The following is a 26,691-nucleotide window of genomic DNA, read 5'->3' on the forward strand; positions in this document are numbered from 1 at the left end:
TAGAGCTGTAAGGATTGCTTAGATGTTACTAAATGCTTGAAAATTCAGTATCTTCTAATGTACAGTTACCAAGAAAATTAAAAATGAAATTATATTACAATTGTCTTTGGTAGTTTTGAGGGAGAAGAGAGATGGCTTTTCAGCAGATTTGAGCTTCAACCTACCTTTTCTTTGTCTGGAAGTAAAGTTCCAATGGCAGTGAAACTTGGAGTTGTTTCTGTCAATAGCACTGTGCCAATTACTGCTCAGCTGTTATACTGTAACAAAACTAAAAAACCTGATTGTCTACGGGTATGTACTCTGCATCTCCCTCTCCTCCTTGTGGCACTCTCATTCGTGGAACTTCTGCTCTTCTGTTCCCTTCCACATCCCCAGTGTCCCTACTGGGCTAAGCCTGGCTGTCCCAGGGTGCCCACCTCCAGTACTGGGTGACTCCTGCCACCTCCTATAGCAGGCTGCATATCAAAACTCACTTGTATTGCCTGGCTAGCTGCTAAGCTCCTCCTGGCTGGCCTCTCAGAGGTCTGGAGAGGAATGAACATTTTCTGTGGCAGAACTAACTGCAGTTCCTCTTCCGTAAGGCAGCTGACTTTGGTGAAACCCATAGGAACCATATCTCTGAGAACGTGGTATCACTTTGACTAATGTCAGTCAGATAAAATAGTGGGGCCAGAAGTTATTTAGCAGTTTAAAATACTTATGCTGTAGTTTTCTATGCTGTGTTCATATAGGAAGTCATGGCACTTAAATGCTTTGCCCTATTCTTAATTACTTAAATTGCATAAAGCTAGAAACTCTTCCAGGTACACCAGCTTCCTATCCCATCTCTATGTAGCCCTGCCCCGTGCTTTGCTGTAAAGATAATGCTGCTGCATTACAACATAAGAACTGGTCATACATCCCGAAGCATCTAGAAAAGTCTAGCAGGAAGGAGCTCTAGTTTTAATAACCTTGTCCACTTAGTATTCTAAAAAATACCAAAAATCAAAAATCAAAATCAAACCACCCTCGTGCAAACTGTGGTAGGATTGCAGATTTTCGTCAGTGGTCTATTACAAACTAGCATGCCATTGAATTCTAATAAGTTTTTCTTTTGAATATAATTATGTCACTTGAAAACGTTCTACTTTGTTTCATAAAACATTGCTCCCAGTAATTTGTTTCATTATTTGATGTGTGCTCAGACTATGTAGATAGGGATTTTATTTTTTTTAGAGACCCTGAAGGCCGGTTGGATTCTGTGGGAGCAGCAAATGCTTAGCAGCCTTGAGCTATAGTGTATCTTTTTCCAGTTCATCAAAGGAAATGTTTTGTGTTATGCTCATTTTATATTCACTTGATGTATTTACTTGCTGGATATAAATGTGTTGTATATTTTGCGTTCAGAAAGGGATGCTGGAATTCAAGAAAGAACGATTTTGAGTAACTGATTGCTGCGGTTGTCTCAATCTGCAGTAGAAATAACTAGCGCTAAAATGTCGTAGAGGCTAATTTCCAGTTGAAGGATGTGTTTCAGCATTTAAAATCAATATTCAGGAACTTAATGATTTTAATACAGTATCTGTCAAATGAAATTTTGTGTACTGCTACTCTGTAGCACAATATTCATTTGTACAGTCTGTAGGGTTCCAGAGGAGGAGTAACATCCAGCAGTTATTTTATTTGTAGATGAAGACTTAACTGCAATAGCCATGTATTTGACCTTGATCTTCTGTCTTCTAAATTTGCTACCGTTTGATGTTTCTCTGTATCTCAAGTCTGGACATTAACAGGGGGAAAAGAAATGCTCGTTAATTTAGAACAAATTCCCTCAAAGTTAACAAGGCTCAAGTATGTTTACATATAGTCCTTAATGCTGAAAATAAGATTCTAGGCTGAAACACTAGCTAAATGTAATATAATTAATTTAAAACCCATGAACTTTTAATACCCCTATTTATAACTCATTTTTAATACAGACTTTCATTTTAATGTTTCCCCAACTATGTCCATTGACAAGTGTAGAGTTGTTCCTTATTTGGTGTTGAAACTCTCTGCATCTTTAACAAATAGGATTATTAATTCAAGAATAATGTTACTTTGATCTTTTTCTGGATCTTACTTGGTTCTTCGTGTCTCTCACTGTTTTTGTTCTCTCTCTCATTGTAAGACACCAAGTGATCTGGTTTACAGCTGTTGAAAGTTTTTTTTTCTTTTTTCCTGCTCCATGTTGGACTCTTTCCTAGCAGGTTTCTGCAAGAGGCTCGTTTGCACCAAGGTTTCTGGTGACCTCTTCATCTCCAACATGGGGAGTCACATTCTAGTCTGTCACATTTGCTGACCATTTGTTCTGAAAAAGAGTTATGTTTTGGGGTAGCGTTATAAATTGAAGTGTAGGACTTTGATTTAGAGTGTAATATTTGTATATTAAAGAAGACTTCATGCATTACTTGGCTCGATTTTTTTTTTTTTTTTTTTAAAAGCTGGTGCCCTAAGGATATGGTCACATACCTACCTGCCTCTGAAAACTGCACTGAGCGAGCAACCCATTTCCATAGAAGTCAATGGAAAAACAGGCAGCTAAACACCTCCCGTTAGCTGTTAAAATACTTACACAATTTTGTTCGTTCCCCTGAACAGTGGGAAATAAGTTTAACTGCTGACCATAACACTTGTGAAATGAGGTATTGTACTTAAACAGAATGCAAAGTGAGGTTGGGATTTGGGCATTGATGGTGTTAGCCTAGCATCAGAAAAAATTGAGATATAACTGAGTTTTCAGTTAGAGATTCTTTTTTTCCCCCTATTGGGACTGCAAGCACAGCACATGCCTTTGGACCCTCTTACCAAATATTAAAAGTTCCATTAAAAAGTTATGTTCTGCAACCTCAAAAGAATAGGGAAATAACATCATTGAACTGTATTTGGATGTTGAATGCTGTTTTGTGGTTTCTTTGACCTTAGAAGAGAATGGCTTTTTGTTTGCAGTCTGTAAGTTTTCTTATCATCAAGTATAAACTTTCTTCTAAACATGCTTCAGTGTTTCAAATTCTGAAACACGATGGCCTTGGACAATGAAAATTTGCAAGGAGTGTTTGTGGCATGGGTGATTTCTGTCCTTGAATTTTTATTTCTGATGACCTCTTAAAATTTAAAGCATTGAAATTCATCCCAATGACCTTCAGTAATAATGCTTCTAAAAAGTGCAGTGATTTTTTTTTTTTTATTTTTATTTTTGAGCTTTGGGGTTTAGGGGTTTTTTTTGTTAGAGGCGAAATTACGGCATTGAAGTCAACAAAAATATAGATAGTATATGTAGATAAAAATAGATAAAATATATTAAATACCAAATGACTTGGCTGTCTATAGTAGCAGTACTAAAATAACAACTGGTTCATAAATTTGCATTCCTGGATTGACAGTTTAAAACTATTTTCACCATTTTTACCTTGCTTGACCATGTTACTGAGAGCTTACCTCAGATCAGTAACTGAAAGTAGGTGGATGTTTAAATTTGACCCACTTACTGCATCTTAAAGTCATGGGTTATATATGGTAAGGTAGAAAAGTTACGTATTTGTATAATGTCACCACAGAAATATTCTTCCTTCTTGGAGCTTCCTGCCAAATTTAACCTTTTTTTTTTTTTTTTTGTGTATGGGGTCATAGCTCCAGTTAAATCAGTCCTAGACATGCCGGTGTTGGCTATATAATCATGCTTTGTTCTCTTCATAATGACTAAAATCTGTGTTTTGGCAGGTGTGCTATTAACTTGGAGCTGATAAGCTGGCCCTCCCTCTCAAAAATGCAGTAGTAACTGCTTCATTGCTGTGGTTCATTATGGGACAAATTAACCCTTGGAACTGGTTATATTTTAGTTCTAAATGTTTAGGCAGTTTTGTGATTTTCTTTTCCTTTAGGATTAGATGCCACTGTTCTTCCTGAAACTAATTGTGTTTATTTCTTCATGTGTTATGTAAAAAGGAAAAAATTGTACTTTTTAACTCATTACTGAATGTTACGCTAATTATTGAGTCAAAAGAGCAGGTTTTCCCTTCCATTTTCTCCTCCCAGGAGAAAGAGAGCGCTGCCAAGTTTGCAGAGTTCTTGTTTCAAAATAAGTGTTTTGCCTTTGCTGTTAAAGAAGATTAGAGTTCTTGGAAATGCATAGTCCTGAGGGGCTTCAGCTACTGAAGAAACTGCAAGGATGGAACACAGGGATCTTCCTTAATAGATTAAAAATTTTGATTCCCTCCCCCAAGTTTTGCATTTTTTTTTTTTTTTTTAAAAAAAAAAGGTGGGCTCAAAAATTCAGACTGCTTTTTTTTCTGCTTTGTTTTGGAACAGGTTGTTTGGCAAAAATTGTTTTAAAGCAATAGGACTCTTTCAAATATTCTGTATAAAAGAAACTGACCACCTAAGTCAGAATTCTTTATGGAGTGTAACCTATTAAAATTCCTCATAGAAATGATATTACAAGAGTTTCATGTTAACTGATGAGGTTCTAAGGGAACTCAATGACTAAACTTGACTAAGTATCTACAACCAGAGTTTGTTTGGATTCATAGCAGTAGGTATCTTCAAAGGGACGGAGAAAACTTTTTTTGTCTTCAGTTTATTCAACTGGTTCTTTTCAATAGTACATTTCATCAAAGATGATTTTATAATGGAAAAAAGTAGCAAAGCTGGGTTCTATCTTTACATCTCTGACTAAAACTAGATGTAAGGCTTAGATCTACTAATTCTGAAATGTTGCTTGACTTCTCACTTACTACAGCAGGTGATGTGTGGCTTCACTTAGCAGCTAGTGGCACGAGGAGGCTTCCCCACCCACCTCCAGGCACAGGTTCTCCCCCCTCCCATGTGTCAGCAGAATCTACTCATCTCTGCCTGCACGGTCAGTAGGTCTGGGTTAAATCAGCTGAAGGATCCAGCAGAAAACTACTCTAAGCTGTTTAATTTGCAGACTTAATTTTCTGCTGAGCTATCTGGCTAGTTGAGTCTCCCAAGACTACCCAGTTGCTAGACTCAGTGCAGGGGAAAAAAAGCTGTGAGGATGAGGGACTGTAACTGGAGAGGAGATTAAGATAAGTATTTTAGTGACAGCAAGCTCTTATGGTCTTGGTTGCGACATCAGCCTACAGCCTTATACTTCAGTTTGGTTAGTATGTCACCTTTAAAGGTAGAATGTGTTTTTAATTTTTTTATGTATGTATCTATATTAAACTTTTCTAAGCTTTATTTAATTTTGAAGTTATATTTTTGTGCATTAGATATTCTAATTTCAACACATCAAATGCAACATGATATAGATCACAAAAATATAAAGCAATAAGGAAGTAAGTAATTGCTGAGTGTAGTAAGTTATGATCAGGAAAAGTATGCCAACAATGTAAATACTTGCGTGTCTTCAGAAGCCGTGTATTCTCCTGATTAGCTTGAAGTATCAAATTGCATCGTCACGTTCTATTTACTTAAAAAAACCCCAACTATATAAATCCAAAACAAATTTGAATTAAATATTCTTGTTTTTTAAATTAGATCTTGAAAAAGTGATTTGACTAATGATAGATAAGTTAAATTGTTAGTTCTGAAGGAAGGTAACCTGTCAGCTCTTGCCCCTGGATGCCATTTTTGAGATTATAAACCGCAGCTGTTGTTGCCCTGGTGAATTCTGTATGTTGCATGGCATATATTGATTTACTTTGTTTTGAAGGGAATGGCCAGGTCTTGAATTTGGGGTAAGGGAGGCGATTAATATGTTTTCTGAAAGTTTCTGTTGGAGGAAATTGTACCTGATGCATTATGTATTGGCTAAGACTCCTTTTGCAGTTTGAGTATAATAGCTTTAGTTGCCTTGTGTTTTGGTTTTTTTTAGGAATAGGAAGAAGTTCCTTAATAAATAAATCACTATTTCATAACAAAGGTGTTGTTCTTTAAGGAATGGCTACACAGCCACTTTGTTCCGTAGAGTTTGAAACTAGAAAAATATCTTAGTCAGGAATGACTGATTTACCACCTAACTATTATTACTAGTTGTTCTTAGCATTTCTTTCTAATCTACCTGCATTTTGGTCACTGTTTTTATTGCATAGCTGCCTTTTAAAAACTAATAGCAAGCAAAGAAGAAAGAGCTTAAAAGAAAGTAATTGCTGTTTCAAATAAATATGGAAGTTCCTGGTAGGTGCCGCATAACTTGAGTGGTTTGAGTTTTAATGACTGATTTCCATGTAATTGTAAAATCATGGAGGAATTGCTGTAATGAGGTAACTTTTCTTAAATGTAGTATTTAAATAGGAGATCTAAGGTTAATATTTTATTAAACAGAGAACTTGAGAATGTTTAGTGTACAATCTGCTTTTGATTTTTTTTGCTGATGCAATATCCAAATCCTGCATTTTCAGAATTTACTGTTTATAATTAGACATTCAAATAATCATTGTTTAAACGCTTGTTACTTCTGGTATTTCTTCTTATGGCACAATAGAAATTTCTGTTTTGCATTACAGAACTATCTGAACAGCAAGTGAAGCACAGATGGCAGGCAGTGAAGTAACTTGCAGCGTCTGCGTCCTGTGCCAATAACTTGTTAAAACTGCTGCTTTCTCTCAAGTTTCCATTTGCCCAAAGTTGCCTTAATAATGGTTATTAAAGAAGTGAAGGGGAAGCAAAAAATGGTGATGTAAGGTGTGTTGAAGCTGTTGAAATCTCTCATCCCTTTTTCTCTCTATTCTTTTCCCTTAGTTTCCTCCAGATAGCCAGGTGACTCTCTGTCATTCTCATGCTTTGGTGGTTTTCTTGTGTCGCATGTCCTGCTATGGGATGTGTTTTTCTTATGGGGTTGGTGTGTATTTGTCAATTAGTGCTGTCAAGGACTTTGTCAAGTCTTGTCTTGTTTTGGCTTTCCAATTGGGAACACTTCGTTCAGGATTTTTTTTTTAATATACGTTGGCTCCTTTGAGGTAGGATTCTCTTTCTTTTTTTTTTAAGCTAGATGTTTTTAGACAAATACATTTAAGAACAAACTGTTGTTGAGTTGTTTTAAATTTAGTGTGAAAATTAAGAAGTGGTTATATGCCTGCTGTAAAGGGACGTAGATGATTTCTATAATATATTCCTATAATAAAAAGTAGAGAAATGCCTCCTGCATATGTAATCAGTGTTTAAAGGATGAAATTACCTTGCTGATGGTGAGCTCTAAACTTAATCTAGTGAGATAATTGCAGTCTGACAGGTACTGGCTACAGAGATGAGGATAACAGTTGTTATCGTGAGAACCCATAGGAGAAAAGCACGGTATTTAAGAAGCAGTGCTGTATAGGCAAATACATCATCTTTTGTATGTATTGAAGATGTCCAGATCAGTTAATGTTTTCACTGTGATAGTTAATTTGTGGTTTAAATGCTTAATGTTTTCACTGTGATAGTTAATTTGCAGTTTAAAAACTGGGCATGGCTTCTATAAGCAGTGTTGAAATTTTGATTTCTAATTACAATCGGAACCAAACAACAGCTCCAAATAATGGCGGTAGGCCTCTTAATATTGACTAGGTATTGTGTTTCATTAACTGAATATGCAACGTTTAATAAGGTTTCTTTTCTGCCTGTTAGTTCCCAGGTAAAGATACAAGGTTGCCCTGCTGGTTTTGTTGCGTGTTGATTTAGTGAATTAACAGGAACCAGATTCACTTGCAAACAGTTGGAGAGGGAACTGACTGGGTGCGGGGGGAACGGACAACAGTAGCAGCATTGTCTGGACAATATCTGTTTGCAAGTAGAGGTATAGAGTATAACATCTTTCTTTTCTTTCTGGTATTCTCTAAGAATGACTTTATCAGTGGTGGTAAATGTAGCGTGCATGTAGGCAGTCTTGCTTATAATCATAGCAACTTAAATAGCTATGCTATTAAATAGCTTATATTTGCAAAAAAACGTGATAGTCAGCTATTTAGCAAACTGTAGGTAAGGTAGCAAGAAGCAGTTGGTGGAAAATAACTAACTTGAGAAAATAAGGTTGCTTAACATTTTATTTTTAGTAGTAACAAAATACAGAATATAAAGAGGGTATAGTAGAAGGTATAAAGAGGATAGGAGGGATAGAAAGGACTTGAGTATTTCAGGATGATTTTTTTTAAGTTTAAGCATTAAAAGGTAGTTTGAATTCAGTGCATCTAAACTATTAAAAAGGTGTTCAATCCTTTGACTTGGCTTCTCTCAGAATACCTTGTTTACTTAATTGGTTTAAAAGGCTAGGAACTGAAAATGGTTACCTGAAAGTGCTGGAATGCATTATGAAATAAAACTGATTTTAACTGCATAAAGTCTTTGGATGTCAAGAAACTTGTTAAATGAAATATTGTATTAAATGAGGACTTTGAGATAGGTAAAGCTGGAGAAATGTAATCTATATGTATTTAGTAATAAAAAGAAAATGAAGACTGTAGGAAATAACGTGCATTGAAGAGCTTAGTGCCAGGTGGAGGTTTCCTGGGTAAGCTGCCAACTAAATGGTCTGTCCAGGCTTCCCTCAGGCTTGCTGTAAATACTGTTTCTTAAGCTACATGAAATTTAAGAAATAAAAAGGAGAGAAGCTGAGGCAAGAACGTGAGCCTTTTATTTAAAATTATGCTTTAAACAAAATGCTTGCAGTTTAAACAAATACATTCAGTTCCTCTCTAGACTTTCAGCTTAGTCCTGAAAGCAGTGGGGGTGTAGTTCTGGACCTCTCTGAATTTGGTAGAGCAGGCATGCACCCCAGGAATTTGATTTGTCTAAATGTGCTCTTTTCTATTATTTCTTGACCAGTTACAGCCTATCTTCCCATATCCTGCCTCTTACTTCATTCTCCCCCCACCCCCCAATAAAATTTCAACCCAGCTCACAAGGAAAGAGAATGGAGCAGAGAAGGCAGCTCTTACCCAAATCTGGCCAGACTTGGACTGCCACTTCATGCATCTCTAACCTGAGCTGCTGCAGTTGATCTCTTACCTTTTGCTCTCAGTAGCTCAAAGCAAGTCTTACTGCCAGAGGGGAGAGTTTGGAGATGGAGTGGTGGAAAGGGAATGGTACAGGAAAAGGAGGGGGGACTGGGAGCATTTGAGTGGGATTTTACTGGGACTTCTGCCTCCTTTTGAAGCCTAAATTCTGTGCCTTTCCTGACAGCTTGTATGGGAACAGTAGTGGCTCAGCGGAGAGATGTTGTCGGTTCTAATTAGAGGAACATAGATTTGGGAAGTACTGGCTAGCTCAGCAGGTCCAGTTCCATTGCAGTCTTGGGCAACTGTGTGATAGATTTTAGTTTTTAAAAGTGTGTAGAACATCTTATCTGCATACTGTTACACCATAAAATACTTGTAATGTGCCATAAGATTAGTAGAAAAAGACTTCAGCTGGAACTATGATAATGCAGAAAGAAAGCAGGAAAGATTAATGGCATCGCTATTTCAGGAACCATTAGGTTTAACAGGAGTGTATGTTGGATCTTGTGACTTTTTTGAGGAGTAAACTGTGCTTTACACTGTAGAGGAGAGCTAAAAGGGGTGGTGGGAAAAAAGAGGCAGTATCTTGAAATCTGATATGACTCTCCCCCCACCCTGCTAGCTCCAGATCTAGAACTGAGTTTAATCACGAGCATGCCATTAAAAGATGGATCAACCAGGGCACCTAGGAGAATATTTTATCGGTAAGAGCACCAGGGCTGTAGGTCTGCATCCTGTTTCTAGATATGGCTTACTTCTGTTCTCATAACTGTTCTCAACATTTGTTTAGCCTAGCAGAAAGGACAAGCTCTTCTGATTTATCTAAGTAAAAGACATTACAGGTTCCTAACTATTCTACTTCTATTTTCTGTGTCTGCTCCAGTTTAATTTCCTGTTGTTGAACACACGTGCAGTTCTAGTCATCCAGTATTTCATATGAGGTTTTATGCTTTGTACAATTCTATTGATACTTCCTTGTTTCTACTAAAAAAAGCCTTTATAGTGCCTTTTAAAATTTCATGAGCTAGTTGCACAACTGTGTAGCTGCTGTTTTGGTTTTCCTTCTGTTAGCCAGAATAGCCAGCCGCCTTCCTTCGCCTCTGCTTTATAGCTGTAGGTTTTATGATTGATCCCTTACAGCTTTGCATATTTACTAGTGTGATGATCTTGTTGTCTTCAGAGTGGGCAGTATTTTCTGACTTTGCTGTCAGTTCTTGAAACACACCTTGTATTTTTGATTGCAAATCAGCATGTGAAGCAAACATGCTTCCTAGTGACAATTCCTTTTTATCCTGATAACTTGTCTCTTAAGATTTTCCTTCATACAACTGCTCTACAGAATTCTTTGATTAATCCTTATTTTGTTTGTATGATTAAACTTCCTAAAAGGTACTCACATCTGTTCAAGTCTGCTACCTTATCCCTTTCTAAGAAACCATCTATCGGGATAAAATGGGATTACTGTGACATGAGCTATTTGTAATGTAACTCTGCTATAATTTTGCTGCTTTTTCTATGCCTTGATGTCCCTAATTACTGTCCTTAATTAGTTTTCTTCAAAATCTATTCTAAGATGACATTTAAGTTAAATTTATGTCTGTAGTTGAGTGAGTACTATTCAATTGTTTTGAATATAGATGTTTACTTTTATTCTGTTACAGTGCCGTAACTTTACAGATTCATACAAATATTTGATAGTAGATTTACACTTTTTACAACATTAGTCCTGCTGGGGGGGGAGGGGGGGGTTGACATCCTGAGGTCTGTTCCAACCTAAATTATTTCATAATTCTATGAGCTACTTCCTTCAGTGAGCTAGGATGAGTAGTAGTTGGATTTCCACGTTCTTTTTAGTTACATTAGACAACTTAAGAGTGTAAGGTTTTTTCATCTGTATGGTTAAATAGCAGTATCTTTGTTAGGGATGCTGTTAGAATCCTCATGTACACTTGCTGCACTGTCAAAAGTGTCTTTAATTTTTAGGACGTGTGCAAAATCATATCCACCAATTTCAATACCACTTTACCACACAGCATTTGTGTTTCTTCATTTTTATCTCTAAGTTAAGGATTTTTTGGCTTTTATCTTCAACCTATTGATTTCTATTTCATGGCATTATTGAAAATAACATGCAATAACACCTTTTTGTTCCCCAGCTGTAAATGGTTCTGGGCATGTGCTGTCTCTTACAGTCAAAGAGTACCTGGTATATGGCACCCTAAGCTCTGCTGCTATGATGTTAATAAATTTACTTATTCAGCCCCCTGAGCTGGAAGACAGGGACGGCGAGCAGGATAAACCCCCCCATAATCCAAGAGGAAGCAGTTAACGACCTGCTACACCACCTGGATGCTCACAAGTCTATGGGGCCGGATGGGATCTGCCTGAGAGTGCTGAGGGAGCTGGTGGAGGAGCTCGCCAAGCCACTCTCCATCACTTATCAGCAGTCCTGGCTAATGGGGGAGGTCCCGGACGACTGGAGGCTTGCCAATGTGACGCCCATCTACAAGAAGGGCCGGAAGGAGGATCCGGGGAAGATGATGGAGCGGTTCATCTTGAGGGTGCTCACAAGGCATGAGCGGGACAACCAGGGGATCAGGCCCAGCCAGCACGGGTTCATGAGAGGCAGGTCCTGCTTGACCAACCTGATCTCCTTCTATGACCAGGTGACCCGCCTAGTGGATGAGGGAAAGGCTGTGGATGTGGTCTACCTGGACTTCAGCAAGGCCTTTGACACCGTCTCCCACAGCATTCTCCTAGAGAAGCTGGCGGCTCACGGCTTAGACAGGTGTACTCTTCGCTGGGTCAAAAACTGGCTGGATGGCCGGGCCCAGAGAGTTGTGGTGAATGGAGTTACATCCAGTTGGCGGCCGGTCATGAGCGGTGCTCCCCAGGGCTCAGTACTGGGGCCGGTCTTGTTCAATATCTTTATCAATGATCTGGATGAGGGGATCGAGTGTACCCTCAGTAAGTTTGCAGACGACACCAAGTTGGGCGGGAGTGTTGATCTGCTCGAGGGTAGGAAGGCTCTGCAGAGGGACCTGGACAGGTTGGATCGATGGGCCGAGGCCAACTGTATGAGATTCAACAAGGCCAAGTGCTGGGTCCTGCACTTCAGCCACAACAACCCCATGCAGCGCTACAGGCTTGGGGAAGAGTGGCTGGAAAGCTGCCCAGCAGAAAAGGACCTGGGGGTACTGATTCACAGCTGGCTGAACATGAGCCAGCAGTGTGCCCAGGTGGCCAAGAAGGCCAATGGCATCCTGGCCTGTATCAGAAATAGTGTGGCCAGCAGGAGTAGGGAAGTGATCGTGCCCCTGTACTCGGCACTGGTGAGGCCGCACCTTGAATACTGTGTTCAGTTTTGGGCCCCTCACTACAAGAAGGACGTCGAGGTGCTGGAGCGTGTCCAGAGAAGGGCAATGAGGCTGGTGAGGGGTCTGGAGAACAAGTCTTATGAGGAGCGGCTGAGGGAACTGGGGTTGTTTAGCCTGGAGAAAAGGAGGCTGAGGGGAGACCTCATCGCTCTCTACAACTACCTGAAAGGAGGTTGTAGCGAGGTGGGTGTCAGCCTCTTTTCCCAAGTAACTAGTGATAGGACGAGAGGAAATGGCCTCAAGTTGTGCCAGGGGAGGTTTAGATTGGACGTGAGGGAAAATGTCTTTAGTGAAAGAGTGGTGAAACGTTGGAAGAGGCTGCCCAGGGAAGTGGTTGAGTCCCCATCCCTGGAGGTATTTAAAAGACGTGTAGATGAGGTGCTTAGGGACATGTTTTAGTGGACATGGTGGTGTTGGGTCGACGGTTGGACTCGATGATCTTAGAGGTCTTTTCCAACCTCAATGATTCTATGATTCTACTTTCCCCTTGATCTCATTGCAGAAAGGTCACAAAGAGTGTTGAAAATGGTGTAACCGGTAGGAAACATATGCGGCCTTAAAATAGTCAAATGTTTATTTCTGGCTGTAGTATATGCAAAGTTTGAATAACAGTCCAAGATGAAGTTTTATGCTAGTTTGCACAAAGTAGTCTTCTCACATCCAACTTAGTCTCCTTCTCTTAGATTTTGAATCATTCAGAAATAGTCACAGTCTCTGGTTTTGCTTATGTCAAAATAAATGAGGTGGACGTAGGATTTTTCCTGCACTTCAGCATTCCTAATCTAATTCCACTTTTTTGGTAGGTTTGAATTCATTTTCAAATGGGCTTTGTACTTTTAAATATTTCTAGGCTGTGTTTGTCAGAACGATGGCAGTAATGTAAGTATGAACTTTACTCTTTGGAAAATAAAAAGTCTGAAAAATGTTAAAGTAAACCAGAAGGTGCTGAACTGACTCTTACCCAACTTAATATTGCAGATGTATTGGAGTCTGAAAAGACAATTTAAAGGATTTGATAAAGAAACAAGTGGGGGCTGAGTGAACAGGGTAAGCAAAAGATTGTAAAAGTGACTTCTCACAGGTTAGCAGCCAGCAAGGGCCGGGAAGCTGTGGAAGTGGCAGAAGGATGCTATAGTAAAGGTTGCTAGGCTACTGCATGGGAAGCACTTACGGAGCACTACTCAGCTCTGCTGAGCATTTTTACTACCTAGCTGCTAAGTAATCTGTGTATAGTATTGCTGTTTTCCTGGCTACTGGCCGGAAAGGGAAGTTTGAACCGCTAAGAAACATTGTCCCTTTGTAGGATGAAACTTGGCCATGTGCCAGTTACTACCTTTTGCAAGACTGACTGTTTTTGGTTTCGGTCACATTGACTGACAAGGAATGCCAGGAATTCTGCTGAACATGTTTGAAATGGAATAGCAAACAATAGGTCTTTGATTCAAGTATAAAAGTATAAAAACTCTTGCATGAATTTAACTTGTTCTGGTGGTGCTGACTGGTGAGCTCTTGGTTTGTCTATACCGTTTTGGCCTTCATTTCTGTGTTAAGAAGAAAATTACTGAAAATGGAATGTGGGTTCTCTGTTTTTCATATGGATTTGATGTCATTTTTGAAATATTTATAAGACTGCAGTTAATCCATACCAGTAAAAATGATTTCTGGCAATTGCAAATGCAAGGTCTTCAGTTTTTCCCCTGTAAGGGAACGTAATTCTTCGTCTGCTTTTTTATTAATGGGTTCCCTGTACTGTGTTTTTCTGTACATATAGTTCGAAAACACATGCGTTTATGATTCTTCTTATTTGTGATTTAACCTTTGATCTTTGGCCCAGGAGATCATTTTAACAAAAAGTTAAAGCTAACAGTTACTACCGCAGGCAGTGACAGAGGAACCGAATGCAGAATTAAAACTCTGGTGTGTTGTTAATGATTCCTTTGCACCTGTTGTCTTTCTCCTTGTGAGCTCTGACACAATAAGCCAGCTCCATTTCTTTTAACAGTATTTTGCGAAGGTGTATTACAACTCTGCCAATACTGTTGTGTTATGACCAAGTCAGACGCTGAATACACACTGTAGGATGCAACAGCAAAAAAAAGATAATTTACTCTTTAACATCCATGAAGGTGCAGTGGATATAATGTAATACGGATTTGATCCAAGTCCAGTGTCCTGTTGCCAGTTGGGGACTCCCAAGGCAAGCTAACTCCCCTGGTATATAGTCTCCCAACTTGTACTGATTTGTGGCCCGGGGATTTCTTGAACTTAAATCTACTTTTTTGATGTAAATGCTCTTTATGGAGTTGTCTTCTGTGAATTTGTGTAGGTGCTTTTTAAATCTATGTAAAATAATAGCATTCACATACTATGCCAAGAATTCCAAAGTTCATCTAAGTGTGTGTTGTATGAACAACTGCCATGTGTTTGATTCTTACCTGCTAATTTTGCTCAATGATGTCCGCTTCTTGTGTTGAGAAACCGTGAACAATTGTTACCTATAGCTTTCTTAGTTATAGATTCTGTTCTCAGCTGTTTCTTTTCCTGGGAGAAGACTCCTTGGCTATTAACCATTCCTTGTAGCTGTGGATATGCTGTTCTGAGCACCCTGGTTGTGTCCTTCTCTGTGCCTCTTTCAGTTGTTATATACTTTTTGAGATGAGTAGGAGCCAGGATTGGGTGCAATATTAAGGATGGATTTTATACAGTGGCGTAATGTGTCTTGCTTTCTTTTCTAAGTCTTTTATAAGAATTCTTAACACTTCTTTTTGTTTTACTACTACTGCTATTTTTATTACTTCAGAATCTGTTCCAAAGTAAATACCTTTTTCACAGCCTGTCATCATCTGTGGGATGTTAGGTTTCCGGGCTTTCTTAAACTTACGTGCTTTACTTTACATCTCTTTACAGTGGATTTCTTGTGCTAGTTTAATACCTACTCACACAGTTGCATAAAGAACTCATGACACTGTAGGTATTTCTCACTTTTATAGCTTAGAATAGCTTAGAATTATCAAAAACCTTTCATGTTTATAAAAATTGCAATAATATTTTCACATTTAAAGTATACAATTATCTGTGCAGTACAAGTTGTATGTGAAGTTAATAACAGGACTGGATATTTTGATTTGATTCCCATTGCATTAATTTACAAAATCTTTTGCAGTTTTGTTGCTAGAGAAGATGGAACATGGTGACATTTGTCATAAAACTCTGAAGATTACAGACTTTGGTCTGGCTAGAGAGTGGCACAGAACAACCAAAATGAGTGCAGCAGGGACATATGCGTGGATGGCTCCAGAAGTTATCAAGTCCTCCATGTTTTCTAAAGGAAGTGATATTTGGAGGTAAGAAGTTTGTCTGCTGAAGACCGTGTTCAGTAGAATTATGTTGAGGTTTTTGAATGAATTTTTATTTGGATTTTTTTGGTGGTTTCTCAGGTTATTGTCTCAGCATATGGCAAGTATAGCTATTCTAAGAAACATATTCATTTCTCCCTGTCTAGTTCATGTGATCTACCTTTAGTTATTCATGACTTACAAATTGGGGGAGGGAGAGGGAAAACAACAGGAAAACTTTTTTTTTTAAGAAAGCAAGATCTCATTAAGAGAAGCCTTTAAAATATCTATTGGTTAAGATACTTAAGTACTTTATCTGGAGTCTTAATATAAACAGCCATATGCTTGATACATTAACATATGATTGATCTCGTATTGGTATGTTTACTTTGTATCAGATGTCTGAAAAGTCTCGTTCTGCGTGAAGAAATGGGACCAGCCACTTATTACCTTATATGTCTGATAAATAAAAATAAGCTGCAAACTAGAACTTTGCCAAATGTTAACTTAAATTAGTGCTGGTTTTTAGGAATCTAGAATGCCATCATGTGTAAAAGTGAACATCAGATCTAAGCTTTTATATTTATAGAGATTTTGCTTCCAGTAGCTGGAGTGAGGACAGTGTGTTCAGCACAAAATTGTTTTAACTTGCTCTCTAATTTTAAAGGTGGGGAACTCCCTATGTTAAATTTGTGAATTTCTCGTTAAAGACATTATTGTGGATCATATAAATAATATGGCTTTCAATACTGATGCTATTTTTGAGTGGTGTAGTGTGGGATACATGTGTTGTAGAAAGGTAATTTAAACTTTAGTTTTAATTTAGTTCTGTTTTGTGAGTGGGGAAAAGCAGTGATTGCACAATAGGCTCTAAAAGCTGCTGTGCCTCACCCTGAAAAGTCTACGTTTCCTTTCTTTTTGAAATGTTTTCTCTCTGAAGGATCCAAGGTAGCTATTTGGGAAAGGAGGGGAGGACTTTAATCTGTTTTATCATGCCTTCTTATGCATGTTCTGTGTTGTATAATTCTTAAATAGGGTCCTATCTTGCTTAGATGCCTGATATTCTACAGCATGAAGTAATACTTTTGGTATTCTCAGGATGATTCTATATCTGCACTACTGTTTTGTGACACCCATTTGTCTTGTGTCTGGAACTGATTTTCAGCATTTTGTTTACATCAGTCTGAGTTGATGCCCAGTTGAGAAACATCTTTGGCTTCATTCTTTTTTTTCCATTCTTTCTTCCTTTTTTCTTTAATTTTTTTTTTTCTTTTGCGGGGTGGAGGTTGGGTGTAGGCGTTTCCCTAATCAGCTGTATTCCATGCTTAATTACAGGTCCTGTCCAGTCTTGTTGCTGTGATTTTAGGTATCTGAGGGGGTATGCTTTGGTGCAATTATTTTATATTCTGCTGCAACATTAGTTTACATTTTTGGAACCTACAGTATTTCTCTTCTTCGCCTTCTCTCCTGCACGCCTCTCTTGTAAAAATGTAAGTATTTAGCTCAATGCTGGACATCTAACAGGAGAGGTTTTTGAGTAGAAAGGCTGTGTTGTACAGTATAGTTTAGACCTTCTTGGCTTCTAAAGATTTCCTGCTTACTGCACCTTGATCTATTCTGTTGCTTATCTTTACTCTTTCTTTACAAGAAAAGCAAATAAAGAATACCCTGGTTATGGGAGTGTTTTTTGTTTTAAAAAGCATTCAGGTTACAAATTTAAGTATGGGTCTCTCTAAGACAAGAACACAATTATATGTCAGAAAAGTTCTAAACTTCATTTACACGTACTGAGTCTCCAAAAGAAGTCTGCAGACCTCTTATTAAAAAGAAAAAAAAAGAAAAAAAAAAAGCAGTTGAGGAAGGTCGAGTATAGTCACATTTGCAGCTAGTCTTCCAGAATCAGCCAGTGCTCGGAAGTGTTGTGGGAGTATTTTCATGCAGAGCCTTCCAGGCTGCATGTTCTCAGGTGTCATCCTAGATAGCAGAAGTGGTACTTTCTAGGCCCTGCATGTGTATCCTTTTGCTTCCCAAACCAGAGTTATAACTACTGCATTTATTAGTCTTTGGCATATGCTTCCAAATTCCCAAACAAGAATTGCAATCTTTCAGTCCTACCCTTCCATCAGTCACCACACATTTCTTAGTGGTATGTCAGTCTTGGTTTTGTGTATGGAGCCTGAAAGTGCAAATATGCCCACAGATTTCCAAGCGCTGGTGGTGTGCTTCAGCAGTGGTCTTCACAGTAAGGCGTGCCTCCCTTGTACAAGCTCTTGGCAAAGCTAGGAAGCACTTATTGTACAGCAGAATTGGCAGCTGCTTTTGCCTGGCACATTCATATAATTTTGAAGTGATTCATGTAGCAATGCTTAGTAACCTCTGCTTTAGAAGATGGATTGTAGAGTAAAATAAACTTTGAGAACTTTAGTTACCTTCATTTTGATCAGCTTTTAAAATATGTAAAAACAGCAAGTTATTGCTGGTATGAGATATAGTAAGGCTTAAATCACATTTGACGGCAGGAGAATAATTTTTAATAATGAAAATACTTAAAAGGACATCTTTTTGAAAGTGTATTAGTTTTCGTGGTTTAAAAATGTATAATTCAAGCATGTTATGCCTGTATTTTTGGCCTTTTGCTGAAGATGGAAAAGGAGATGGCTTTTGCTCTTTTAAAAAAAAGCTGTTTCTTAGAAGCTCTGACTGTATACATAGGACAACTGTACATGGGCTGGTGAAATTTAATGCACAAAATAACTCTCTCAACTACAGAATTAGCTAATAAGCGGTTGTCCTAGATAATGATAGATTAATAACTCCCAAAAACTCCAGCGTGGCAGGACTAGAATGTCTTTAGGGTTCCTCCCCACAGTTTTACCCCCGCACAGTGCTGGCTCTTGGTACTTGATATTAAGACTGCTGTCGTTAAAAGAGACACTTCAGGCTATTACTGTGTTGGTCTGTTTAAAATTTTACAACCACCTTCTTGGCACTGTTGAAAACTACTTAGGATTAAAGGCTTGAATTGTAAATATAACTAAAGCTAATGTGTGACACAACATTTTATAAAAAATGATTTCTTTTTAGTTAAATTTATCATTCTGCTTAACTTCAGAGTTCATGCTAAAATATGTATGGAATAGTCTGAACAAGAGAATTCCTTGAATTAAGAACAGTCTACGCTTGCTGAGAGAGCATGACATTATTTTTACGTTTTCTCTAAGCACACAGATGAGGTGTAGTTCAGTAGAATTCCTCCATCACACATGAAATGTGTATGTACCGCAGGAGGTGTTGTACTCATTATTGTCAGAAGTACCACTGATTTAAAACAAAATTGGAATTCATTATTTTATCCTTCTTTGAGTATACAAGCAAGTGCAGAGGTTAGATTGGGAAAAAATTGGGAGGAAATTATTAAGAAGCCCAAGACTTTTCTTTTTTTTTCTGTTTTGTATTTTTTAGGAATAGGCCGAATTCGACTGTATTCATCAGCTTTTGATTAACTGTTAACACTATAAATTCATTAGTTTTCTAAGATTTTATGGTAGGCAAAACTTCCTAGATAAACAGAATGTAGATAAACAAAACACTGCTGATATTTGTGCTGATACTGCGTAGTTTGCTTTTTTATTATTTATTAAAGTTATGTTGTAAGGTCTTGCATAATGCTGAATGACTTTTTCTCATTAAGGAGGGAGTGATGGAAAAACCTAACTAGTGTGTGTTCTTCTCCCTGTCACATCTGCTGTAGTTGAGGTGGTATTTCTAGTACTAAGGGGTACATAGTAAGGGAAGGGGTATATAGGCCTTACCTCCCCAGTGCTGTATGTATTTTTCCTCATGTAGGAGAGTTCAGTCCAGTCCTGCAAAACTTGCAGGTAGTTTCTTCACACACCTGGAGAGAAAGGGCAAGAGCAATACTTTGTATTGTTTTTTCCCTTTGTCTGCTCACTTTACTATTCAAAAGCAGCAATAGGTTGTGCTTTGTATCCTTGTTCTACAGATAGTGGTTCCCTGGCAGGGAGAGAAGGGGGGTGGGGGAGCCAAACTCAGTCATAAAGTCCACTTTAGGCTTATGTTCTAAAAGGAGTAATTCCTGCTTCCACAAAAATGACTGTGAAAGCTTTCCATTTCAGTGGTGGTGGAATAGGAGCTCTAGAGCAACAGCAGCGAGCGTGCTGTCCCAGCCCTTTGTAGGGGCTTGGGTCATTTGAGCAAGCCACACAGACACAAAGAATGTAAAAGCAACACCCAGCTTTTCTAGAGTGGAGGGCATAGCAGAAATTCTTAGGATTAATGTTGCTGCGACAGGAGTTCCTATGATTCTTGATTTCTGTATCTGACACTGGGAAAAGATCTCTTCATGCCACCACCTTTCACTGGAAACAATGTTGTTTTGTTTGGTGGTTGTTTTTTTTTTTTTTTTCCTAGTATGGAGAAATTGGGCGGGGGGGTATAATCATTTCTCAATCTTGTTGCATCTTCTGTGGGAAGTGAAAAGTTGACAGGCCTTTATGTAACACACAAGAGATTAGAAATGCAAACTTCCAAACACAGCTGGGGCTTTTCTGGTTTTTTTTTATTACTATTATTTTTTTAAAAATCAGTGCGTACATCTAGGTAAATTGTTGTGAAATGTTTGGAAAGGGGAATGGTCTGAATGCTCTTCTGAGGGTTTTTTTTTTTGTTTTTTGGGTTTTTTTTGTTTTGATTGGTTGGTTTTTGGCGGGGAGAAGGTTGCTTGTTTTCCTGTCAGTCAGACTTCTGATTGTAAGTGAGATTTACATGATACTAGCATTTCTATAAAAGTGACTTCAGGCTACGTTTTGAATAGGAGTGTGAGCCAGTCTGAGAGTCGCATCCAATTTGGTTAATTGCTGTTAGTGGAAGGGTGCAAGATGATTAAAGTAGAGCTGACTCTTAAAGATATTCACTTTTGACATGGGAAATCCTTGTGAATTTCAGTGCATGGTTGGACAGATACTTGTTTGTTCTTGAGTAAACAGTGTGTCAGTATTCAGAAAATAACTGTTTAAAAAATTACATTTTGTAGTTATGGAGTGTTGCTGTGGGAACTGCTTACAGGAGAAGTTCCTTACCGTGGCATTGATGGCCTTGCTGTGGCTTACGGAGTTGCTGTCAATAAGCTTACTTTGCCCATTCCATCCACCTGCCCTGAACCATTTGCAAAATTAATGAAAGGTATCTATGTTGTTTCTTCCTATGTATTTAAATAGTTATGTTCTGGGGGTATGTATCCTTGCCTGTAATAGTCATGGGGTTGCAAAATAAACACCTTGTTTGATAATGTGCTGTGTACAAAGTATTTTGTTTTTCTTTAGACAGCAGTCTGCTGTTACAGACAGTTGAATGTGTTTTTGAGCAAGTCATACAGTATTACTGTGTACCACATAAGTTCTTCAGTAGTGACAGAGTACATTTTTTGCTCCAGTTTTACTGATTTCCTTTTACACTCAAATTGCATTAATTTTCATAAACTACAGGATATACTACAGATCAATACAAGATCAAGATAAAAATCCAAAGGGGAAGAACTGCAAATGCCCATTTTTTCCCCTCATTGTTTCTTCCTGTGTGTCAAAAATGTTTGGAAGTACTTTAGAGAGACGTAAATATTCCTTGCTAATGGCTATTTCCTTGTGTTTAATGAATTTCTTTACCTTTCATATATATCCCTTCTGTGCAGTACTGCTAGTTTTGCTATTTCAGATCCTAAAGATAGAGATGAAAAAAAATTGACTATTAATACGAAAACAGTCCTCTGAGTACAGGTAGGTAGATGTCACTTCTGTAAATGGACAAGGAACTAGGGAAGCCTTGCAGATAAAGGGAACACATTAGAACTTGAAGTACAGTAGCAAGTAACTTGAAATTCATGTAGTTCTTCAAAAAGTTCTGTGTACTATTAAAAACTGATGGGATTTTGATAAATTCTAGAATGCTGGGAGCAGGACCCTCATATCCGACCATCGTTTGCCTTAATTCTTGAACAGCTTACTGCCATCGAAGAGGCAGTTATGACTGAAATGCCTCAAGAGTCTTTCCATTCCATGCAAGATGACTGGAAATTGGAAATTCAGCAGATATTCAATGAATTGAGGACCAAGGAAAAAGTAAGTTGATTTTTCCAATTGCATGGCAGTGAAGGAAGGGTATGTGTGTATGTGTGTTTGTGATACAGCAGTTTTGAACTTTTGAATTGTGGCTTACCAATATAATACTAGAAACCTGATTTAGTAGAGGAGATACACTTGAGAGGTTAAACTACTTGGAAGAGAGGATTTACTCTCTAATTAAAACATTAATTTAAGTTGCCTATTCTTCTTGGTGGATGTACTATTCTTAAATTCCATTAATATGTTTCTGGATAGTTGTCCTGGTTTCAGCTGGGATAGAGTTAACTTTCTTCCTAGTAGCTGCATAGTGCTGTTTTGGATTTAGCATGAGAATGTTGATAACGCACTGATGTTTTAGTTGTCCCTAAGCAGTGTTTATACTAAGTCAGGGACTTTTCAGCTTCCCATACTCCGCCAGCGAAGAGGTGCACAGGAAGCTGGGTGGCAGTATAGCCAGGACGGCTGACCCAAACTGGCCAAAGGGATATTCCATACCATATGACATCATGCTCAGTACATAAGCTGGGGGGAGTTGGCCGGGGGGCGGTGACTGCTGCTTGGGGACTGGCTGGGCATCGGTCAGCAAGTGGTGAGCAATTGCATTGTGCATCAAGTGCTTTGTATATTCTTCTACTGTTGTTGTTGTTATTATTATTATTACTATTTTACTTTATTTCAATTATTAAACTGTTCTTAACCCACCAGTTTTCTCACTTTTACTCTTCCGATTCTCTCCCCCGTCCCACCCGGGCTGGGGGGGTGAGCGAGCGGCTGTGTGGTGCTCAGTTGCCGGCTGAGGTTAAACCACGACAGTCCTTTTCGGCACCCCACGTGGGGCTCGAATGGTTTGAGATAGTAACAGATTGACCAGAGCGTATTAGAAGGGATTTATATCTGTTAACAGTTGCGGGTCACAATATTGATTCATCTGTTCTCGATATTAGTTTATCTGATCTGCACCATGCTCTTTTTTTTGCTGTACATGTTAAAGACAGATTAGTGTTGGCTTTTGCAGTTTGCTGTGCTCTGTAGTGATTAGTGATGTTTTGCCTGGGAGATTTGTTATTGAAACACTGGCCTTGAGCTTCATCTGGTATTTGGGCTTTGTACTGAAGCCATTACTGTACTTCAGGTACTACCTCGTGGAGACAATTTGCAATTATATTTCTTCCTCTGAGAGGTTTTTTTACAGAGGAAATACAGAATGGCAGCTTCGCTACCTTCTTCTATGATGTTTCTTCCTTCATTACAGTAACTTTTCAGTATCTTGAACATCCTTGGGTAGTTAAGATACTTCTATTGGTATTTCTTGGGAATATTGTTTCAGTTTTGTTTAAGTTTAATAAGCAATTTAGAATATCATCCAGAGATCTGCCCCAAGGCTGGATAGTTATGAGTGGCAGGGTGTGTGGGATAGCATGGGTGAATATGTAGGCCAGTGGGCACCCCCAGTGTTTTGGAACTTCATCCCTGGGCAAGTGCAGAATCCTGAAAAATGAGTAGAATATTTGGAAAAAGTATGCTGTCACCCTGGCAACTCCAGAGAGAGACAGATCACTGCAACATGCTGGGGCCTGCCCCATGCCTACTGAGCCCTGCTCAACACTATTCAGTACCCTCAAGGGGAAGAGAAGGTCTCTGGATCTGATGACAAAACAACAGGCACTGCAGCCGCTCCAACCCCAGCGACAGGCACTGCGTCTGAACCAAAGAACCAACCCATGCTGCTATTGGTCAACCCTATACACAAGAAGTCGGCTCATTTAGTAAGGGATCAAGAACCTTCTTCAAAGAGGGAGCAGGAGGAAGAAGTGGACGGGGCAGACTACCCTGGAGAAGGGCCATCACGAAAACAGGAAGAGGAGAGCTGACCGCTGCTTGGGGAGGAAGAAGAGGAAGAACTCATAAACGAGGCAGTAACCACCCGATCTCTATCCCTGAGTGAGCTGCAAGATACACGAAAAGATTTCAGCTGTCGTCCAGGCGAGCATATTGTCACCTGGCTGCTCCGATGCTGGGATAATGGGGCCAGTAGCCTGGAATTAGAGGGTAAAGAAGCCAAGCAGCTGGGATCCCTTTCTAGGGAAGGGGGCATTGACAAAGCGATTGGAAAAGAGGCAGAAGCCCTCAGCCTCTGGAGGCGCGACTCCTGTCAGGCATGAAGGAAAGGTATCCCTTCAAGGAAGATGTTACATGTCACCCAGGCAAGTGGACCACCATGGAGAGAGCTATCCAGTACCTGAGGGAATTAGCCGTGCTGGAGGTGATTTATGATGACAACAAGCAGCTATCCAAAGATCCAGATGAAGTCAGGTGCATACGACCCATGTGGTGGAAGTTTGTACGGAGTGCACCATCGTCACATGCCAACTCATTGGCAGTGATGACCTGGAAAGATGAAGAGGAACAAACAGTGGATGAATTGGCTGGCCAACTCTGGCAATACGAAGTCTCTCTTCCTCCCTCATCTCTGCTGTGGAGAAACTGTCCCGGAAGGTCCAGCAACTCTAAGAGGATAGGTCCTACTCCCCACCTGTACGGACCAGTATCTCAGCTATTAGGATTCAGCGTTCTTTTGCTCAAGAGCGAGGATATAAAGGGTACACACCATGGGGCACCCTATGGTTTTACCTGCGTGACCACGGAGAGGACATGAGGAAATGGGATGGGAAATCTACCTCGACCCTAGAGGCGTGGGTATGTGAGTTGCAAGAAAAACAATCACAAATAAGTGTTCTTCCAGGAAAGTTGCTGCTCCAGTTTCCAGTGGGCAGTTCCCCAGACTGATCTTACTTCCGATCTTAATGAAGAGACATCTGACTCGTATTTACAAGAAATGAGTAACGAATACTATGACGAGGACTAGAGGGGCCCTGCCTCCAGCCAGGTGCAGGAAAAGGACAACCGGGTTTACTGGACTGTGTGGTTTCGATGGCCTGGCACGTTGGACCCACGGGAGTATAAGGCTCTAGTGGACACTGGTGCACAGTGTACCCTAATGCCATCAAGCTACAAAGGGGCAGAACCCATCTGTATTTCTGGAGTGACAAGGGGATCCCAACAGCTAATGGTATTGGAAGCCGAAGTGAGCCTAACTGGGAATGAGTGGCAGAAGCACCCCATTGTGACTGGCCCAGAGGCTCCGTGCATCCTTGGTGTAGACTACCTCAGGAGAGGGTATTTCAAGGACCCAAAAGGGTACCAGTGGGCTTTTGGTCTAGCTGCCTTGGAGATGGAAGAAATTAAACAGCTGTCCACCCTGCCTGGTCTCTCAGGGGACCCTTCTGTTATGGGGTTGCTGGAGGTGAAAGAACAACAGGTGCCGATCGCTACCACAACAGTGCACCAGCGGCAATATCGCACCAAGCAAGACTCCCTGATTCCCATCCATGAGCTGATTCGTCAACGGGAGAGCCAAGGAGTGATCAGCAAGACCCGCTCACCCTTTAACAGTCCCATATGGCCAGTGTGAAAGTCTAATGGAGAGTGGAGACTAACAGTAGACTATCGTGGCCTGAACAAAGTCACACCACCAGCTGAGTGCTGCCGTGCCAGATGTGCTAGAACTTCAATAGGAACTGGAGTCAAAGGCAGCCAAGTGGTATGCCGCAATTGATATCACTAATGCATTTTTCTCAGTCCCTTTGGCAGCAGAGTGCAGGCCACAGTTTGCTTTCACTTGGAGGGGCGTCCAGTACACCTGGAACCGACTGCCCCAGGGGTGGAAACACAGCCCCACCATTTGCTATGGACTGATCCAGACTGCACTGGAACAGGGTGAAGCTCCAGATCACCTGCACTACATTGATGGCATCATTGCATGGGGCAACACAGCAGGAGAAGTTTTTGAAAAAGGGAAGGAAATAGTCCAAATCCTGCTGAAAGCCAGTTTTGCCATAAAACAAAGTCAAGTCAAGGGACCTGCACAGGAGATCCAGTTTTTAGGAATAAAATGGCAAGATGGACGTCGTCAGATCCCAATGGATGTGATCAACAAATAACAACCATGTCTCCACCAACTACCAAAAAGGAAACACAAGCTTTCTTAGGCGTTGTGGGTTTTTGGAGAACGCATATTCCAAATTACAGTCTGATTGTAAACCCTCTATATCAAGTGACCTGGAAGAAGAACGATTTCAAATGGGGCCCTGAGCAACAACAAGCTGTTGAATAAATTAAAGAGGAGATAGTTCACGCAGTAGCCCTGGGGCCAGTCTGGGCAGGGCAAGATGTAAAAAATGTGCTCTACACCGCAGCCGGGGAGAGTGGCCCTACCTGGAGCCTCTGGCAGAAAGCACCAGGGGAGACTCGAGGTCGACCCCTAGGGTTTTGGAGTCAGGGATACAGAGGATCCGAGGCCCACTATACTCCAACTGAAGAAGAGATATTGGCAGCATATGAAGGGGTTCAAGCCACTTCAGAAGTGATCAGCACTGAAGCACAGCTCCTCCTGGCACCCCGACTGCCGGTGCTGGGCTGGATGTTCAAAGGGAGGATCCCCTGTATACATCATGCAACTGATGCTATGTGGAGTAAATGGGTCGCACTGATGACACAACTGGCTCAAATAGGAAACCCCAGTTGCCCAGGAATCCTGGAAGTGATCATGGACTGGCCAGAAGGCAGAGATTTTGGAATATCACCAGAGGAGGAGGTGACATGCTGAGGAGGCTCCAATGTATAATAAACTACCAGAAAATGAGAAACAATATGCCCTGTTCACTGCTGGGTCATGTCGTCTTGTGGGAAAGCATCGGAGGTGGAAAGCTGCTGTATGGAGTCCCATGCGACAAGTTGCAGGAACTGCTGAAGGAGAAGGTGAATCGAGCCAATTTGCAGAAGTAAAGGCCATCCAGCTGGCTTTAGACATTGCTGACCGAGAAAA

General features: G+C 40.0%; 1 protein-coding gene across 1 annotated transcript in view; it reads left to right on the plus strand.

The window, feature by feature from the left end:
- The window catches only part of MAP3K21 (mitogen-activated protein kinase kinase kinase 21), a 51,205-nt gene that overhangs the window by 5,228 nt on the left and 19,286 nt on the right, over positions 1-26,691 (plus strand). The window contains exons 2-4 of the mRNA XM_076334122.1: positions 15,498-15,678; positions 20,723-20,871; positions 21,628-21,803. Of these exons, the coding sequence (XP_076190237.1) occupies positions 15,498-15,678; positions 20,723-20,871; positions 21,628-21,803 (506 nt within the window). The remainder of the gene's footprint in view (positions 1-15,497; positions 15,679-20,722; positions 20,872-21,627; positions 21,804-26,691) is intronic.

This window comes from Aptenodytes patagonicus, chromosome 3 (assembly GCF_965638725.1).
Source record: "Aptenodytes patagonicus chromosome 3, bAptPat1.pri.cur, whole genome shotgun sequence".
Lineage (NCBI taxonomy): Eukaryota > Metazoa > Chordata > Aves > Sphenisciformes > Spheniscidae > Aptenodytes > Aptenodytes patagonicus.